At 48.1% G+C, this 20,030-nt stretch overlaps 2 protein-coding genes across 3 annotated transcripts in view; one reads left to right on the forward strand and one right to left on the reverse strand.

Moving 5' to 3' along the window:
- The window catches only part of LOC122384452 (collagen alpha-1(I) chain-like), an 87,382-nt gene that overhangs the window by 16,516 nt on the left and 50,836 nt on the right, over positions 1 to 20,030 (forward strand). The window lies entirely within an intron of this gene.
- LOC122384454 (piggyBac transposable element-derived protein 3-like) lies at positions 7,061 to 9,665 on the reverse strand. The gene is made up of 2 exons (XM_043371846.1): positions 9,505 to 9,665; positions 7,061 to 9,295 (listed from the first exon to the last, which is right to left on the reverse strand). Exons 1-2 carry the CDS (start codon positions 9,519 to 9,521, stop codon positions 7,567 to 7,569), a joined length of 1,746 nt encoding a protein of 581 aa, XP_043227781.1. The 5' UTR covers positions 9,522 to 9,665; the 3' UTR covers positions 7,061 to 7,566.

Consider the following 20,030-nt stretch of genomic DNA (forward strand, 5'->3'; position numbering starts at 1 on the left):
CGAAATCCCTTGGAAATGTTTTGAGAAAATGACGTTTAAGTGACGTCATGTTCGCCATTTTTGCCTCAAAAACGGCTAAATTTCAAACGCCGCTAAATCTTATTTTTAAGGGAATCAAGACGTAACAAAAAAGGTTATACGTGATTCTACTTTGTCTATGAAATTGCTTTCTCTGTTTTTGAAAATTTTTTATTTTGGCCCAAATTTTTTTTTCCCAAAAAACTGACTTTTTGGGAAAATAATTATGAAATCCAAAATTTTGCGTGTATGGAAAACCGGAATATATGTCAGAGAAGTGGTCCATGTGCACATATATACCAATTTTTAGAAGAATCGGTTAAAAATGTGGGATTTATTTAAAATTTTATGACCTCACGACAAACAATTTTTTTAATGAATTTTTGGAAGTTCTAGACCTCGTACGGAAACAAAAATAGCACCATTCGATTCGCCGTGAAAAACTGCATCAGATAGACACCTTATTAGGCCTTAAAGGGACTGTCCCACCTTAACATTAGAATTGAGTTGAGATAGCCATCTTGATGGGCGTTCTTTGAAAATCAGAGCCGTGAAAACCGTTTCTCCAGCAATTACTTCATCGCCAAGGAATTTGTGTTTGATTTTGACATCTGTGCAAATAAGTGCCACAATGTATTGGTATTGGCACTTAAAACCTGTGACGTTTCCGCCTTTTCCGAAGTTTCTGTATCTTTCGACTTGTTTTTATTGAAACCTTGAAAAATAACAACGCCTCTTGGAACGCGCCCATTCGTTCCGGCGCCACGAGGTGGAGAAATAAATTGATATGCCAAACTAATTCTAATAGTCTTCTAATTCTTGTAGTATTTTTTATTTTTGTATTTAAATAGTTAAGAGGCCGTCCTAAATGTGACTGAAGAATGCAAGAGCCATGAACTTATCAATGGCAGGTGTCAAGTTCAAGCGTGCAACTCAAACTTACTAAAATTAATCATAGTATCAAAATGATAAATGATTTGCTCACTGCTGTTTCAACTCCATAATCAAGACATGCTCTGAGGAGTCCACAATCTATTGATGGTGACAACTAAGGAAGAGACAATGAATGGTCACCTTTTTATTTCTGAGCATCCAAGACGACTAAACTTGAGCCGTTAAACATTGATAATACTCTGTTTGTTGAAGTGTGGGTGGCCTGAGGTCGACCATGCCTAGTAAAGAACTGTTGTTTGTGTAAACCCTATGCAGAGGTGTTTTGAAATAAATTTTAGTGATGTAATGTATCATTCTTTGAACTGAGTTGCTGATGGCGGATGAAAGCGGAAGTGCTGCACGCTGAGTCAGAAAGAAATGCTCTCTTGCGCTTTTAAGCTTATATTAGATTTTATAGATGGCTTAGTTTTCCTGTAGATTTCATCATAAAGCTGTCAATAGTGTTTTACCTTTGTTTCCTGGCAGCAGATCCAGCTACTAACATGAGCATGGGACTGGGCCTTTGTACCACAGTCGCTGCGCTGCTTGTCAAAACCTAGGTAATGTGCTTTGTTAGGCCATGCTGTGCATTTTTTAAACCTTCAGAGTATTTTGTGATCATTGACACACATATTGCACCTGACAAATGGCAGCAAAATCACACCCCATCCTTACCTATGTGCAGTGTCACCCAACAGACAACGGGGCTTCAAAACAGGCAGGTTCCGCATTCAAGTCGCTTCTTGCAACTATGTGACTAATGTTAGGACAATAGACGTGCTGTACAGAGAAGGTGTGTCCTGTGTAGCTCTTGAAAAATGAAGTCATGCCTAAAATTCAGTTTAGAATAATACAATTACAAATAACTTGGATAAAAGTTGCAAAACATGAACTCTGACTGGTCAGTTGAAATCAAAATGTCTTGAGTCAGTGAACCACGCCTGGGCTGAAGGTGGTCAGTTCCCTGACTTGCGCGACCTCGGGCAGGAGCTGTGGGACTTGTACATGGACGAATTGAATAGATGCTAGCCTAGATAATGTTGTGGCTGCAGTCCAAGACATGTTCACTAGTTGCCGTTGCTGCCGCCGCCTGCTGCTGCCCTGCGTGCCGGCTGGCAGCTCACTGCTGGACTGTTTGCGCGCCAGGCATCCTACTGGACGAGTGGGGTAGGTCGCAGATCTTTGAGAGTGAAACGTTTGGTCTAAATGTAGCTGGAACTCTTACAAATAATTTAATAAAAAGGCAAAATTTCAGAGGACTCCATTGGGGTCTCAGTGGTGACAATCAGAACTTGATCAGAACTGTTATCATGCTGAATGCTGAAACTGAGAATAAGGCTGAGCTGGTGGGCTAGAATTTAATATGCAGGCTTACAAGGTCCCCAGTTAATCCACAAATTTGTCAGACTTTCCTGTAGGCAAATGTATGCAGATGAAATGTTTCTGGCAGATAGCCCTGAGGCAAAATGCTACTCAAGCTTGTTCCGCAGCTCGTTGCGTTCCACATGAGCCCCTAAATCAGAATCACACAACTCTGCCAAATGTGCTGAAAGGCCACGATTTTTCCAATAGGTAGGTATATTATTCTTTCACAGACACAACAAAAATACAAATGCAGGTCACTACAATTTATTCTGCTTCAATTACAATTGCTGTAATGTGTTTTGCAGACTTATTATATTGAATCTTGAATAGACTATATTATATTACTTTGCTCATGGGCCCAGGCCAGAACTACAGAGTATGGCTCGCAGGTCGCCAAGGAGCACTGGCCCAAGTTCAAAATTGACACAAACCCTTCAAACGGATCCCAAAAATTCGACTGAGAGTAAACAAAAAATGCACCAAAGCCCAAAATGGCCAGTCAAAATCTGCATTGACCTCAAATCCCCACAATGCTACACATCTGCACCACAGCAAGCCAAATTCGCACCAGCTACACTAAATCTGCACCACACTAAACCAAATCTGCACCGCACCACACCAAAACCGCACCAGACGAAGGAGTCTGCACTGACAAAATCTAGACAACATTGCCATACTTTGCAGTCTGGCTCATGGCTATATCCATTGTGCTTCTTAGGTTTGATAATTATTGAAGTTGAGCTCACTTCCATCATGTGCCCAAGACATTGTCGGCAGCATCAATAATCAAATATCAATATCTTGCTTTTGCTTATTATGATTAGGGAGCATTCTATAATATTTTAAAAATGATAAATAACGCCTTGTTGATATTCTTTGCAGTTTGCAACCTTCTTCTGGACAAAGTTCAAGCTTCAATTCTCCAATTTTCGTTTGAATCCTTTCCATGAACATTGAACATGTTACTAAAATACCAATTTCCTGAGTTTTGATTTCATGCGCAATGTTTATACTATTCGCGGCAGAAGCGTAACAAAACTTTGTGCCACCGATTTGGCAGCTAGGAAAAAAACTTTGCCCGATAAAAAAACAATCATATGACGTAATCGATCCAAAAGCTTTAAATTGGAATTTTTAAACAATTAGCCAACTATGGGCCGAATGTTTGCCAATTTCGTGTAAAGGGGCCCCTAATCTATGACTTGCAACACAAGAACAGTATATCCAAGCAATTTTTTGAAGGTGGGACAGTCCCTTTAACAACCAACTTCAAAATTTGACCTCACTTGACCTGACCTTGACCTGACCTCGACCTGAAATTCATCCAGATGTGGTCCATATCACCTATTGAGTGTGCCTATTGAATTCTATGAATAAAATGACCTATAAAACATGTGTCGCACATGCCCTTTTCTATATTTTGTTTTTGGTGACCTGACCTGACCTGACCTGACCTGACCTGACCTGACCTTGACCTTGACCTCTGAATGATATTGTATGCAACGAATATTGTCTTGGTAGTCTAAGAACACGTTTTGGGCAATCAGTTTCAGTCCATTCTCCGGCAACTACGGTGCAAGGCCAATACTGATACTGTAGAAACTTGCAATTTGTACTCTTGACCTGACCTTGACCCTGACCTCAAACTTTAACCCGCGCCACACTGGGATCTGCGTATAACACGCCCTACTGGGGGGCTATTCATAGCCCCCCCTCCTAACTCCGAAACTACTGGGCCGATCGTCAAAATTCAAACGGCGTCTGATAGCCCCGGAAAAACTGTCGAACGAAACCTAATTTCATTGACCTCGAGATCACCGATGACGTCACAGATCAGGTCAAAGTAAAAATTATTAGCATTTTGGCTTCTTCACGTTTTGGGCTCTGGCCGCCGTCTTACAAGTCAGATCAGGCTCATTTTTGGTTCACACACTCGTGAACAGATGCTCTAGATACTCTGAGGGTACCAAACTTGTACTTTGATTTTCAGGTCAAGGTCAGGTCATCACATGTCACGAAAATATTATATCATCCGTCGGTCACGTGACACATGTTTTATGGTCTATTTAGGCCAAACATTTCGAATTTGATGTCGTCTGTGTCATTCGAGGTCATTTTGAGTCAAATTTAGCTTAGGTCAGGTCACTTTCAGGTCAAAAAAGGTAAAATTTTGAAGTTAAAATTTTCCAACAAAAAAGATGTCTATTGGATGCAGTTTGAGCTCAGGAACACGATGGTGCTATTTATATTGGCGTACGATGTCAAATTCGTGCTGAAAAAATTGATTTGAAAAATTAATAATTGTTAATTTTTTGCAATAATGCGTATAACTTGGCCATTTTTGAAGATATTTAGCTAAAACTTGCTAGAGTTAGTCATAACAATGCGTTCTATCACATATATTCCGGTTTTTTCGAAGTCAAAAAACAATTTGAAAGAATGTAAAAATATAAATTTTGAATTTTATTATATAAAATTATATAAAATTTTCGGAATTTTCCAAATTTCGAAAATCCGAGATAGCAGTTTGATAGCGCAGTGTATTCTTAGTCCTCTCATGCAAAGAAATTGGATCTAGCTTAAAAAATGAGCTCTTGGGAGCGTTTGCCGTGGTTCAATATTTTGCGTCGAAATCGGCCGAACATGACGTCACTCTGACGTCATTTCCGGCCGACCTATGGTAGGTACGAAGTTCAAATTTTGACACAAGGTGTCAAATTGATGCAGCCGAAGGTTCTGAAAGTTTGGCGTCGATACGTCAAGCGGTTTGGAAGTTATTGCAGAAAAACGGGAGGGGGGGGGGCTATAAATAGCCCCCCCCCCAGTGGGGTGCGGGTTAAATTAAGGACATGTTTTTAGTTGTTTGTGATGAGATCTTTTGATTGGCGTTTGAATTTTCCAAATCGGACCATTAGTTCGGGAGATAACAGGGGGGGGGGGGTAAAATTTACACCACCCCAGCCCCGCGCGTTCGGCTGGAGACCCCAGCCCCGCGCGGGTTAAACAATGCTCGAAACTACAGCGAAAGTCAAACAAAAATCATTCAATAAACACACCGGTTGTGAGAGTTTGAGTGGCTGGCTTTTATTTATAATAAAACAAGATTTCGAATGAGTAAGATTTAAAAATGGTGGGAGAATGAATGGCTTTAGAGGACATCACTAAATGTTCCTCTTTTCCGCAAACATTGTAAATATAAATTCATATAAAAAGTTTAAAGCAAAACATGTCTCCAGCTTGTTAGTCTTTATATTTCCATTTCCGGATGCATCTTTTAGCGCCAAATTGTTGTCAAAAATTGAATGGCCAAAAAAAGTCATTGTAAAAAAGGCTCGAAATTTTTAAATTTTTCAAGACATTTTAGTGTTATATTTTTCTCCAGCCAATGACGATTCTAATGCTACACATTTTATGCGGGTTATTGTCCATATTTTAATATAATATGGGTTAAAAAGAGGGTTACTTTGGTCATTTTCAAGATGCCTAAGGCTGTAACTCGTAAGCCGTTTGTTGCATGACGATGGAAATCGGATATTATGAGTGTACGGCACCTTGTAGATACAATTTCATCGAAATCTGAGAGGCAGAGTGTTTTGGCTTGGCCGATCTGTGGTGGAACGCCTAGCTGTCCACAGCCCACAGCCATCCAAAGCCCATAGCCGCTCACAATCCACTGCCACCCACAGCCCACAGCCGCCCACAGCTGCTCACAGCCCACGGCTGCTCCGCTCCAGCGGCACTGATTCCGAGCTGCAGAGCGCGCTTGTTTGATGTTTTGCTGTCTGTCATACACAGTGTCGGTGGTCGTGACCATGCTGATGGCACCATGCTGGGGCCGAGTTTGGGCACTGGTCGTTCTGGCAGTGTGCGCCGCTGTGGCCGGCTGCCGTCGGCCGGGCCCCGTGAGCGGCGCGCCGGGCCCGACGCGGCCGCGCGCACGGTGACTCACGGCATTGCGCCGCCGCACGGTCTTGCCGAATACCAGATTAGCGCGAATTTAATCAAAAACCCGACTTTCGATAAACTGTTATTGATACCTATCAGTGGGTAGGAAATTGTCTGAAGTTATCGGATAGAACCTTGTTTTTAAGCCACTTTACCATTTGAGGACTTATATCCCTGCCGAAAGTAGACCCACGCTCCGGTTCCTAAAATCGGGCTATGGTACTGATAAATATGTCCAGTTTTCAACGTAAATTTTACGGAAGTTTCGAGAAGACATATGAGAAAATAGCATATCACCGGATAGCACAATTCATGATGAAGCTGTTTCTGCTATCATGGTAGTTTTTCAATGAATGGTTTTTGAGTTTAATGAGTTAGAACAAGAGCCCTGCATATGTATCGTTCTCACGATAGTATTTGATAAAGAAGTTGAAAAATGTCAAAATGGATAAAAATGGATATGACGAATAGGGCATGGCTGAACTCTCCGCACCTTTCTGAACATAAGCGAGCAAGTTTCAGCTGCCAGTTTTTGCCTATTTGCCGTCAACTCAGCTTTGAACATGTCTAGTCGGCCGCCCTATGTGACCTGACCAAGGTCGGGGGCGGCGCGGCCGGACAGGCTCCAGCCTAATAAACTATCTCAAGCACACGAAATCGTGATTTCATGCACTCCTTGCAAGGTCCGATGCTTCACTTATGCATTGTTGGTCTTACGTGACGTCATTTATGACGTCAGGGTAATAAGAGTTTTTCGTCAATAACTCCCGATTAACCCATTAGTGCCCAACTTATTTTTAGTCAAAATTTCAAACTTTTTTGCACAAAATACTAGCTTCTTTATCGAGTGTATTAGCTTAGGATGATTTTCTTGTTTTTTATCCCCCCCAATTTGTCGCCAGGGGGGTCAATAAATATATGGCTATGGGCACCTGGGTAGTCGAAATATTGCCACAAAGCGCAATTCAAAAGAAACTTTTGAGAACCAATGTATATTCTTAGATGTGTATGCTGATAGGCACTTGCCACTACCAACATGTGAACATATTATGAGATCAGGCGAATGATCGTGATGATTGATAGTGTCAGCGGTCAACAATCAATTACGATGATGAGTCAATGCACTACCTGACTCACAAACATCGAAGTGCATTGGACAGTGACACAGCTTACAGCAAACGCTGAAAACAAAACATCCCTCCGGGATCTAGACGGCGCTTGCAAACTTTCACCCATCTCACCGTATCCAACAGTGTTGGCCCAACTAGCCCAAATTTCCCCATGGTGTACAGCATGTTCTTACTCTCAGGTCGCATGGAACGGCACGAAGCACGCCACGCACAGCGGCACCTGGCACTTGCGACAGGCGGTCTTCGGGTGGCTCTTGCACTTTCCCTCCTTGTTTGCACACGTTCCCTGCTTGGCAAGAGGAACGACCAGGTGGTTGATACCATCGTAGCGGATGCTGGCTGGGACGCGATGCTGACTCGACGCGGAACTTGGACGTCCAGATGGTGGCTTCGTCGTCTCTGCCAGGTGATACCGGACGATGGCTCGGATGAAGTTGATCTGATTCTCGCCTGGATGATGCTGACGGTAGAGCAGCCAGGCGTTCTGCATCGCGGCCCCCAGAAGCCAGCAGAAGATGCACCACCAGAACTTCTTCTGTCGGATCGCGATGCGGTACGCGCCGATGTTCTGGTCCATGCGGTCGGTACCGCCCATGGCGCAGTTGTAGTCCTGAATCATCTGTGGCTGAGCTACCTTGATCCTCTTCTTCTCTCGTCGCGACCATCTTTGAACTTCAGCCACAGTTCGGGACGAGCTTACCGTAGATGCTACGGTCACCACGCTGTTATCCTTCCACCTGACGAGGTTGATGCCCTGCTTCGTTTCCACGGCGACAGAGGTGTCTCCCCTGGGAGCCTTCTTCATCGCTGCCACCGAGCTCAGCGGACATCCTCGGAGGCGGTTCTGGCGGATGGTTCCCGTGTGCCCGATTCCCTCCTCCTTCAGCGCCATCATCAGAGGAAGGCTGGTGAAGAGGTTGTCCGTAAAGATGTGCAGTGCGTCCATGCGCATCTCCTTCGGCATTCTGTCTATGAGGATCTTCACTGCTGATCCACATTTCCCGAAGGCGGCCTCATAGTCTGGACGCTGAGCAGTTCCGCTGGCACCTTGGTACACTTCGAAGGTCAGTAGATACCCATCTGGGCTGTTAAGGCACCACGCCTTGAACCCAAACCGTATGGGCTTCCCTCTCAGGAACTGTTTGCACCCGTGACGGCCATAGTAGGGAATCATGCTCTCATCCACGTCCAGTTCTGTGGAAGATGGCGGTCTCTGAAAAGCTCGCAAGAACTTGTCTTGCATGCTGTTGAAGAGAGGTCGCAGCTTGGCCATCTTGTCACTGGGGTCGAGACGCTGGTTGTCAGCGAAGTGGAGGACCGAAAGGATGTCGTCAAAGCGGTTCCTCGAGATGATCCGGGAGACGAATTCCACGTGCAGGTCAGGGTCTGTCGACCAGAAGGCCCGGCGGTTCGGCACGTTGTGGTATCCCGAGAAGTACAGGATCGCCATGACAGCCTTCAGCTCGGCGATGGAGGGCTCCTGGACATTCTTCCCTCTCCACTGGATATATCGGCGTGTCTCCTGAAGGAGTTGCGCATAGAACTCGTCATCCAAGAAGAAGCTCAGTACTTCAACGGGTGTCTTGTTCGAAAAGTTCACCTGTGGGTATGGGCAAGCTTCCTCTCGCTCCTTCAGAAATGAAGCGACCTCTCGTTTGCCCCACCTGTGGCTGGTTGGGGCGACCGATTCAGCAGCTTCGTCGTCAGAACCGTCCTCTTGGCCGACGAGTTCAGCATCTGCTTGCAGCAGGTTGCGGTTGAGGTTGTCGATGGTACCGCCTCCGTCCTCGTCTCCCGAGTCGGCGTCGCTGTCCTCACGCACGTTAGGAGGACACAGGAAGACAGTGGCCGGACTCTCGCCACTCTCATCAACTTCATCCAGGAGATCAATCAGCTTTCCAAACCTGGAAAATGATAGCAGACTGCAACGCACATTTTCGACCACCCAAACGCCCATGGCCATAAATATATTGACCCGTACAGAAGAGCGTCATGCTGCGGCAAATCTTCAACGAGGCTATTTTATTCGTTTCAGGGGTCTTAAGGGCAGTTCAAAGAAACATGTCTGTGAAATTTATTGAATTAGAACAGCTAAATAACTAAATACACTCACCGGCGTTTTTTCGGCATGTTGACGTAGTTTCGCGACTGTCAAGCAGAACAGAGAAAATGGCGCAGCAGCAGCAACCGCACATCAAGTCCTTTAAAAATGCTTATTTATATATGGGGCGTATATACTTTCATGAAAAACACCCACACTTTTGAGGAAAAAATTCATAAATTTGCGAAATATATATATGGCTATGGGCACTAATGGGTTAAATTGAGCTAGCGAGTCGAGAAAGCCACCAATGGACTCAGGAAGACTTGCCGAATCGAATGATATGCAACATGACCTCCTTCAACCAACTTCGTGATCTGGAGGACTCTGACCTGACCTTGACCCACGGTCAACACCATAAGTTAACTTCAGCCGAACAAAAAGTATACCATTCGACGCGCCTGAGTGAGGCGAACATGATGATACCAAAATTGCGGCTCTGCGGCATTTTTTCGCGAAGTTATTAATAAAAAATGAATCCGCGCCTGGGTCACTTGACCTGACCTCAGAGGTCACAGGTTGGCCTGAGACCTTAAAATCGGATACCAGTCGCTGCGTCTCGTAACGGCGCACACGCTTGTTTTTTTTCCGCGGGGCTCTAGCTCCATCAGGGGCGAAACAGCGACGGGGGTCGTACCCCCCTTCGGCCGGCGCGTATTTTGAAAACCAATAAGTCCGGCGAGGGGTAAGTGTCAGTTTTGGAACCAGAGAACCATTTTCAGTGGATCCGAGCGGCGCTGGGATTAAATTCGCGCTAAACTGGCGTTCGGCCACACTGTGCGCCGACCGACCGACCGACCGGGCCGGGCCGGCAGCTCGGCCGGCAGCTCGCCGCCAGCTCTCCCCTGGCGGGATGGTTTCTTTCCAGAGGCGAATGCTCCAGCGTGCTATCATTGGATTGACCTGGGCCCTATTCACAGCCCGCGGCTACCAGGCGTTGCGAGGCGTTGGCGTTAGGTTTCCATAGAAACTTTGGTAGCATTGTCACTTTATGTTTCCATGAGAGCTGAGCGCTTATACCCTGGAAGGGGCGGATAGCGACGAGCAGTGACGTAACGCCCAGGCTTCTTAGCGGCGTGCCCTGAAACAGTGCCCTGGAATCTGATCGGCAAGCTGCCACCTGGCCCCAGGTCCCTGAGCGTTAAGTGCCTACAACAGGGTCCAGGATTCTGAGTGTTGTGTCGACAACAGGGTCCAGGATTCTGTGCGGTGAGCTGTGTGGCGTTAACATCGCCTGTCAGCCTGGGTGTTGCGCCCGGGCGCATCGACTGGCCCGGGCTCCCCGGTCGAATCGGTCGTGCGAATGTGCGCGCGATGTCACTGCGGGTGCGCTGCCGGACCTGCTCGCTGGTCGGCAGCTCTGCCGGCACTATCACTGCGGCCGCCCGGGCTCGTGCCGGCGCGTCTGCTCAACCATTTAGTCGACACTGTCTGTTTCGGCTGTCATTGGAGGACGGCTTGTTTTCCTTCCTCTCGGAAATAGCTGGACGCGGCCGAGCCTAATCCTCGCCAGTACCATGACGTCAGCGGCACCGGACCAGTGCAAGTGGGGCGGCGCTCACCGGACGGTAAGCCCACCGTGCCATAAAAATGGCCCGGCCAAATGGCCGACTTCAAGGCTGGCGAAGCGGTCTGGGCGCCACAGTCGGCGGCCTGTGCTGGAGGCACCACCGCCTGTTGCCGCGGTGGTACGGGGACCCGCAGTTGCTACTGTACAGCGACCCTGAGTAAATTGTCTCAGCACCCTCACAGTGAACAAAGATAAGCTGTCAGAGGGCACGCACAGAAAACCTCAGCTGCTCTTGTATAGGGACCGGCAGTCGATATCAATATTATCGGTTGTTACTGGACAGGACAGACGGCTAGAGTTGGGGTTCGTGTACAGTAGCAACTGCGGGTCCCCGTACCAGTTCGCCCGGCTTCCCCCCGTTACCGAGCGGAGACGCCGTCGGCGGCGCTGGGTGCGCGCGGTGCCCGTCGGAGCGGGCGGCCGCCGCGGCACCGTCAGCGCATCGCTGGCCTTGAGCTGCGCCGCGCCGCGCTGGACTGCCCCGCTACCCGGAGATATACATCGGAAAACGGCACCGAGCACGACGGCGCCGGCCGGCCGGCGGCTTCCTGGTGACCGGCGGCGATGGGCGGCTGCAGCGCGGCGGTGGCCGGCTGCAGCGCGGCGGTGGGCCGGCTGCAGCGCGCCACTCCTGTGGTTCGTGTTTCTTCAAAATCGGTTTGGCTCCAACTTACAAATACGTTTTTCGACTAAGCAAGCGTTTTAGCCAGGGAAAAGAGTAAGTGAAAACAAAACTGAACTTGAGAAAATCAAATATCATAATATAAGAACCATTAACCTCATAATATAAATCAGAAATAGGAGCCAAAAAGTTATATTTAAAATGATGGAATATTTCGCTCCTGGAGCTTCATCAGCGATAATTACGCTGATGAAGCTCCAGGTAATTAACGCTGATGAAGCTCCAGGAGCGAAATATTCGATGATTTTAAATATAACTTTTTGGCTCCTATTTCTGATTTATATTATGAGGTTACTGGTTATTCTTATATTATTATTATTCATAATTAGCCTCAGGCAGAGTTTCAGCTTTAAAGGAAGGGTGCCACCTTTTGGACACAACGCAGTTTTTACAAGATTAGCCTCACATGAACCTAAAAACCGGCTTCACTTACCTATGCTCGAGACGGTCAGCATTAAATCCGCACGTGAAGTTATCATTTGCGAGTTTTGCTGCCAGCATTCGGGCAGGCAAAAATCTTCAGCACTATTTCCTCGTCGTGTTAAGGGTATTTTATAAAACATGAAATCAGCAAAGGTATGTATAAAAGTTATACTTTTGAAGCATGTTTTATCATTTTGAAAGGGTATATTTTTTCTTTATGGTATACACTTAAGTTTTAAAATTTTAATTGGGAAGTTTTTCTAGTAAGTTGCATGAAGGGTGAAGGGTTCCATAGATCTCTTAAGCATTGTAAAGGAAAAACCTTTACTCGACTTATTTGATGTTCTTTTGACGTATCTCCGCGTATAGAAAGAAACGCCTACAACTTAGTTCAAATCATGTTATCTTCTTCCTTTTTATTTGTTCATCTTTTTGTCTCAGTTGCGCCATCAATGCAAATGGCAGAATGATATGTTGCCATGACAACAGGATATGCCAGCCGTCCTAGCTGCCACATCAAACGACCTTGAGTTGTAGTGGTGATATAAACAACGATCTTTTTTTTGGCCAATGTATTAAATGCAATGTTTCGGTTTTTTGTATATTGTGGACGCGCTAACCACGTCTAAAAATTCAAATAAGTAAAATAGATTCATAGAACAAAAATTTCGGAAGGTGGCACCCTTCCTTTAAAAAATCGAACATCGTCCAAGTTGTTGATTATTCCCGGTAAATTCCATACTGGCGTTTTGGAACTAGATATAAGAACACTGGTGGTGTCATGCTCAGTAGCGGCGGAACACCTTCAATTAAGTGGGGGGGGGGGGGCACTGCCGACTTTTTGTCCTATTCTTTCCATGCAACGCCCATAGGGCTAATGTGAAAATGCCCAAATCAAAGGGGGCACGGTGCCCCGGTGCCCTCCCCGTTCCGCTGCCTATGGTCATGTTTTCGAACTTGCATTGCAAAGTTTTCCTAAAATTCGTTGACTCTTTGTGCCATCGTACGGTGAAGCGCCGGACCGGAGGTGCCAGAGCACCAACGTAGGCAGCTGGCACACGGCACAGCAGCGCAGTAGCTAGTGCCTTGGACGAGCTGGTCCCGCAGTACATGCGTGCGCCCACACGGGGCGTGGTGGACGCCGTGTCAATCCGATCTGTGGCGTTTGCTCGGTGCCGGCGGCAGTGCCTGGCTGCCGGGCCGGACCGCTGATGTGTGTGTGCAGTGTCTGGCTGCCGGGCCGGCCGGACCGCTGATATGTGTGTGCAGTGGCTGGCGGGCCGGACCGCTGATGTGTGTGCAGTGTCTGGCTGCCGGGCCGGCCGGACCGCTGATGTGTGTGCAGTGTCTGGCTGCCGGGCCGGCCGGACCGCTGATGTGTGTGCAGTGTCTGGCTGCCGGGCCGGGCCGGACCGCTGATGTGTGTGTGCAGTGTCTGGCTGCCGGGCCGGCCGGACCGCTGATATGTGTGTGCAGTGTCTGGCTGCCGGGCCGGGCCGCTGATGTGTGTGCAGTGTCTGGCTGCCGGGCCGGACCGCTGATGTGTGTGCAGTGGCTGCCGGCCGGACCGCTGATGTGTGTGCAGTGTCTGGCTGCCGGGCCGGACCGCTGATGTGTGTGTGCAGTGGCTGCCGGGCCGGCCGGACCGCTGATGTGTGTGCAGTGGCTGGCTGCCGGGCCGGGCCGGACCGCTGATGTGTGTGCAGTGTCTGGCTGCCGGGCCGGCCGGACCGCTGATATGTGTGTGCAGTGTCTGGCTGCCGGCCGGACCGCTGATGTGTGTGCAGTGTCTGGCTGCCGGGCCGGCCGGACCGCTGATGTGTGTGTGCAGTGGCTGCCGGGCAGGCCGGACCGCTGATGTGGGTGCAGTGTCTGGCTGCCGGGCCGGACCGCTGATGTGTGTGCAGTGTCTGGCTGCCGGGCCGGCCGGACCGCTGATGTGTGTGTGCAGTGGCTGCCGGGCCGGACCGCTGATGTGTGTGCAGTGTCTGGCTGCCGGGCCGGACCGCTGATGTGTGTGCAGTGGCTGCCGAGCCGGCCGGACCGCTGATATGTGTGTGCAGTGGCTGCCGGGCCGGACCGCTGATGTGTGTGCAGTGGCTGCCGGGCCGGACCGCTGATGTGTGTGCAGTGGCTGCCGGGCCGGCCGGACCGCTGATGTGTGTGCAGTGGCTGCCGGGCCGGCCGGACCGCTGATGTGTGTGCAGTGGCTGGCTGCCGGGCCGGCCGGACCGCTGATATGTGTGCAGTGGCTGGCTGCCGGGCCGGACCGCTGATGTGTGTGCAGTGGCTGCCGGGCCGGACCGCTGATGTGTGTGCAGTGGCTGCCGGGCCGGCCGGACCGCTGATGTGTGTGTGTGCAGTGGCTGCCGGGCCGGCCGGACGGCTGATGTGTGTGCAGTGTCTGGCTGCCGGGCCGGCCGGACCGCTGATGTGTGTGCAGTGGCTGCCGGGCCGGCCGGACCGCTGATGTGTGTGCAGTGGCTGCCGGGCCGGACCGCTGATGTGTGTGCAGTGTCTGGCTGCCGGGCCGGCCGGACCGCTGATGTGTGTGTGCAGTGGCTGCCGGGCCGGCCGGACCGCTGATATGTGTGTGCAGTGGCTGCCGGGCCGGACCGCTGATGTGTGTGCAGTGGCTGGCTGCCGGGCCGGACCGCTGATGTGTGTGCAGTGTCTGGCTGCCGGGCCGGCCGGACCGCTGATATGTGTGTGCAGTGGCTGCCGAGCCGCCGGTTCGGCGCGCCCCTGATAGGTACCGCCCGACAATCGATGCTGATTAGAGACCTTGTGATGGCCCGAGTAGTCATGACTACCAGGCGCCGCCGCGGCCGCTGGGCGCGCGCCGCCAGCTCGGCCCGCGGACAGGACAGGGCAGCCCCCGGTCGGTTCGCGGACAGGACAGGCCGGCAGGCGTGGCCGCCTAGTCCTGTATGTACGTACAGTATGTCCCAGAATTACCCGAACATTGTTAATTAGCGTATAAGATAGGATAAAAATAGTTGCGCTTTTTTCTTTTTTATCGTCGGATATGGTCAACTGATAGGGACACAGTACACGCATGTAAATGTATCACGACAATGGCAAGGGACATAAAATGATTTGCCTTCTTTGATATTAACCCGCCCCCGTTGAGGTCTGGCAGGTTCCACGTCCTGTTGGGGGGGGGGGGGGCAAAGGCCCCCCGTCGTATCTCCGGAACCAACAGCCGGATCGGAAAAATTCAAACGGCATTTTCAAACGGATTTTCAGTGTCAAATTCTTTGTGGAGTATCTCAGACCACTATGATGTTAGAAAATGACCTTATGCTCATGATACATTGAAATGATAGTAAAATAAGTCCAAAAACTATCATAATACTTTTTGGACTTATTTTATTATCATTTCATTGTATCATGAGTATAAGGTCATTTTCTAACATCACAATATTCATAATTATGCTTAAACTAGCCATAGCTCACCTTCAACGTATCTCAGACCACATCTCAGGACTCAAGGCCACCTTCCAAACTTCGTGTTTTTTGGGTGTTTTGATTCTGCCATTTCCCCTAGGGAATGTTGTCATGAACATTTATTTATTTTGTTGTATTATACCTATTACTTACCATAAGACCTACTAATTGATCCTGCTTTTGCAACATGAATGAGTATTCTCCCTTTTACAGACCATAGTAGATTCTTCACAATCTAATTATGACCAAGCCTGTGAAATGCTGAGGTCCATGTGGTACCTCTACCCATGTGGTATCAATGGAACTTCTACCACAAAATGTATTTTGAAGTGGCTAAGATTGCTGTTTTTACATTTTGAGAGCCTATTAGTGTCAAAAATTTGAATCATATGCTGATATTTTTGTATGCACAAAAATACCGGCATGCTACCGGCAAGACATGCCAGATACCACGAAAAAACCTGCATTAGTGAAAAATTACTGGCATGCCGGTAGTGCGGTAGGGACATTTTGCAACTCGACTGCAAATCACAAGCATAGGTGGCGCAGGCTGCAAAGAAAAATAAGAAATTAAATATTTCTTTTCTTTCTTAACCCGCTCCCTGCTAGGGGGGGGGGGGGTGTTTGAACCCTTGTGGTTTTTCGCGAATATCTCAAAAACGGCGGCGCCGTTTTTGGTACACCTTATCATACATCAATTCTACACATGTTGTGAAAATTTCAGACCAAGGTCATTCAAGGTCAGGTCACCAGGTCCCTTGAAGTGACCTCACCTCATAAAAAGTTTCAATGTCTGTTATAGCTACACCGAGTGACCGATCGCTTTGAAACCTTCAGCGATTGCTAAGAGCAATAGCATGTACAAAATGTATATCTCAGAATTTTGATATCGATGCCCTAAGGTCAGGTCAATTTTGCGACCTCCCCATTATAAGTCAATGGGAGAAAATTGAAATGCGCCTCCTTTGGACGAAAGACATTATAAACACTCCCAAACACTGAATTACAGGTGGTTTAGACACACTGAACATGAAAATGGTGTCCGTGACCCCTGTTTATGCCCTGAGGTCATCTTAGGTCATGAATGGTATCTAACAGTTTTTCGCAAATAACTTTTGATAGAGGCATGCTAGAGCGATGAAAACGCCTTAGATGTGTTCAGCTCGACGATACGGATCGACTGATATGCAACATGACCCTTTCCGGTCAGGTCATGACCTTGACCTGAGGTCAAATTTTTCAAGTTGACCTTTCAAGGTCAACTTATAGTTCATTCGATGCGTCTTGACGAGAGGAACACGATGCCGGTAAAATAAAGCTCGTACATGACTTGGGTCAAAAGTTATTGCAGAAAAACTGTTTCCGAAAAAAAATCGGCTATTTCTGCAGTTTTTGCCCCCTGCAGGCAAAACCGTTGACGTTAGGTCAAATCTGAGCGGATTACTCAGAAAGGGCGTTAATAGGGCTATCGAATGCGCTTTTCCGCGGCGCTGCAGCTCTATTGGTTCCCGAGTTATGCGTTGGCTTCTTGGAAATTGTCGACATTCGACCTGGAAATCGGCGAAATTTTGCCTTCGATGACCTCTGGTGACCTGACCTTTGACCTGACCAAGAAATTGACTGAAGTGATTTCCTCATTATTTTTGACGCTCTTTCGAACACCGCCTTCCGCGTATCGCTACGTGGCCCAGGAGCGAGTTAGAAGGGGGGGGTGTTCAAACACCCCCCCCCCCCCAGCAGGGCGTGGAAATCCAGGACCCCCAGCAGGGCGCGGGTTAAAAAGTTCTTATTGGGGCGTTCCACGACAAATCGACAAGTGCCCTGCACCCTCATATTTTATTTTTTGCTTAAAATTGGTCTAATGGGTTGTGATGGGCGGGGAAGCCAGCTGTGGCAAGGATTTTTTTCTTCGAACAACGGTTTCCGAGATATAGCCTCGGGCAATTCTTGGAGTTCGCGCTGCAGCCCTATGTTTGGCGGCCTATAACTCAGAAACTATTGTTTTTTTACGATTAAAACTTCATATGGTTCAACTCACAATCAACCAACAAACATTTTGGCCATCTCGGATTTTCAATTTTTGAAAATTTTGATCACGTGACCTTTTGTCCTATTTTTCGAAAAGTGACCTTTATATTTTCCCCACTGAAAGTTGCAATTTTGTCTGATGACGATTAAAGCCTTATCAATTGTCATTCATATGCGATAACAAAAAAAAGTGGTTATCGCCCTGCGTTGACCTCAGGTCAGGTCATTTTTATGACCTGTCCATTATTACGAGCGGGAGCGACAGCGAGATCTCGAGAATAAAGCAAGATAGCGACAAGCGGTAAACGGTAAAGGGTACACACGGATAAGGTCTATAATTTTTACTGAGGTCATTTTCAGGTCAGGTCAAAGATGACGTCACAGGAGCTAAAAGGAAGTCAAAATAGCGGCACTATAATATATATGAAGTTTTTCTCGAATAACTTTCAAGGTATCCCAGCTAGGAACAAACTAATAGCACCATCGTGATCCTCTTGTCGATCCGCATCGAAACATATGTATGTTGACCTCCAAAGGTCGAAAGGTCAAAAGTTGACCTTAGATCACGTGACCTTATTTACTTTATTTACCTTTATTACTTCTTTAATTGTTGATTCTTGCCCACAATTGGTATAAAATTTAGAAATTACGGCACACATGTCTGCTGTTATTTTGGCCGATATTTGGGGTAGGACCACAATCAGCTGATTGTTTGGTTTGTTTACTTGTTTTCAAGCCGTGAGCAGCTACACACATGAAGAATTTGCGGTAAAACTGAAGCTACCCCATGGGGTTATTTCGATGCCGTAACTTTGAAAATTACGGCACTGGTAAGCAGGGGTGGATTTTGATATCAAGTTGGGGTTGCACGTGCAACCCCAACTTTGAATTGTGCAACCCCAACATCAATTTGTGCAACCCCAACTTCAAAATTGAAATAAACCAGCGGGCGACTCAAAGTTAGCCGCCCTAGTCATAACCATGTACCATCCCAAAACTCTATGCCGCCCATTGACAGTTCGCACCATCTTTCAAAAGAGCTCCACCCATAATGTAGTAAATGTCACCTCTCAACTCTTTAAGTGTAGGTGCCGCCTCCTCAAATGTAGGTGCCGCCCCTTTAAGTGTAGGAACCGCCCCTTTAACCCGCGCCGGGCCGGGGGTGTGTGTGTGTGTTTGAACACCCCCCCCCCCGCGGTTTTTCGCAGATATCTCAAAAACGCCTGTTCGTGCATGTTTTCCGCACATGTTGTGAAAATATCAGACCTAGGTCGCCTTAGGTCAGGTCACCAGGTCACGCCAAGTGACCTCACCTCACCAGAAAAAATAAGAATGCTCGTCATAGCTACACCGATTGATCGATTGCCTTGAAGCTGTCAGCGATTGATAAGAGCAACATTCACATATATAAAAATCAAAACGTCTGTACGTATGTATGTATGTATGTATGTATGTAACGCGTCAGTTCCCTTTGGCGGGCTGTTGCGAGGCGACGGTGCGGGCTACGGCCCGGGGTTGAAACTTTGGCGCCGAGTCGGGCGCGTGCAACTGTTTGTTGTATTAAATTTTGGAAGAGGTGCGCTTGGCGGTTTGCACGTGGCGGGCGCATCTTTGCGGGATTTTGGGCCGCGGCCGTCGCCGATCAGAGAGCACGCGCATTATCCTCAGTTTCTTCGCTTGCAAAGCTGAGCGAAATCAGAGCCGGAAGGTCACTGAACTTTGGCAATGAATACCGGAACAGAGCACCGCCGGCCAGGAGGAGACGCCAAATTTATTCTGGCCACAACTCGGCCGCTACTGGGCCGATTTTGATGAAACTTGATTTATTGTGCTGCGCGTAATGCTCGGCACCTAGTTACATATATAAAAATCAAAATGTCTGTACGTATGTATGTATGTAACGCGTCAGTCACGCTTGGCGGGCTATTGCTGTGGAACTGTACGAGCTACGGGGGTGAAACTTTCGCGCCGAGTCGGACGCGTGCATCTGTTTGTTGTATTAAATTTTGGAAGAGGTGCGCTTGGCGGTTTGCACGTGGCGGGCGCATCTTTGCGGGATTTTGGGCCGCGGCCGTCGCCGATCAGAGAGCACGCGCATTATCCTCAGTTTCTTCGCTTGCAAAGCTGAGCGAAATCAGAGCCGGAAGGTCACTGAACTTTGGCAATGCATACCGGAACAGAGCACCGCCGGCCAGGAGGAGACGCCAAATTTATTCTGGCCATAACTCGGCCGCTACTGGGCCGATTTTAATGAAAATTGATTTATTACGCTGCGTGTAATGCTGTCCCTCTAGTTATCTATAAAATGTATATCTCGAAATTTTGATATCGGTGACCTAAGGTCAGGTCAATTTTGCGGCCTCTCCATTATTATAAGTCAATGGG

This window comes from Amphibalanus amphitrite, unplaced genomic scaffold, assembly GCF_019059575.1.
Source record: "Amphibalanus amphitrite isolate SeventyFive unplaced genomic scaffold, NRLGWU_Aamphi_draft 000190F_arrow, whole genome shotgun sequence".
Classification (NCBI taxonomy): domain Eukaryota; kingdom Metazoa; phylum Arthropoda; class Thecostraca; order Balanomorpha; family Balanidae; genus Amphibalanus; species Amphibalanus amphitrite.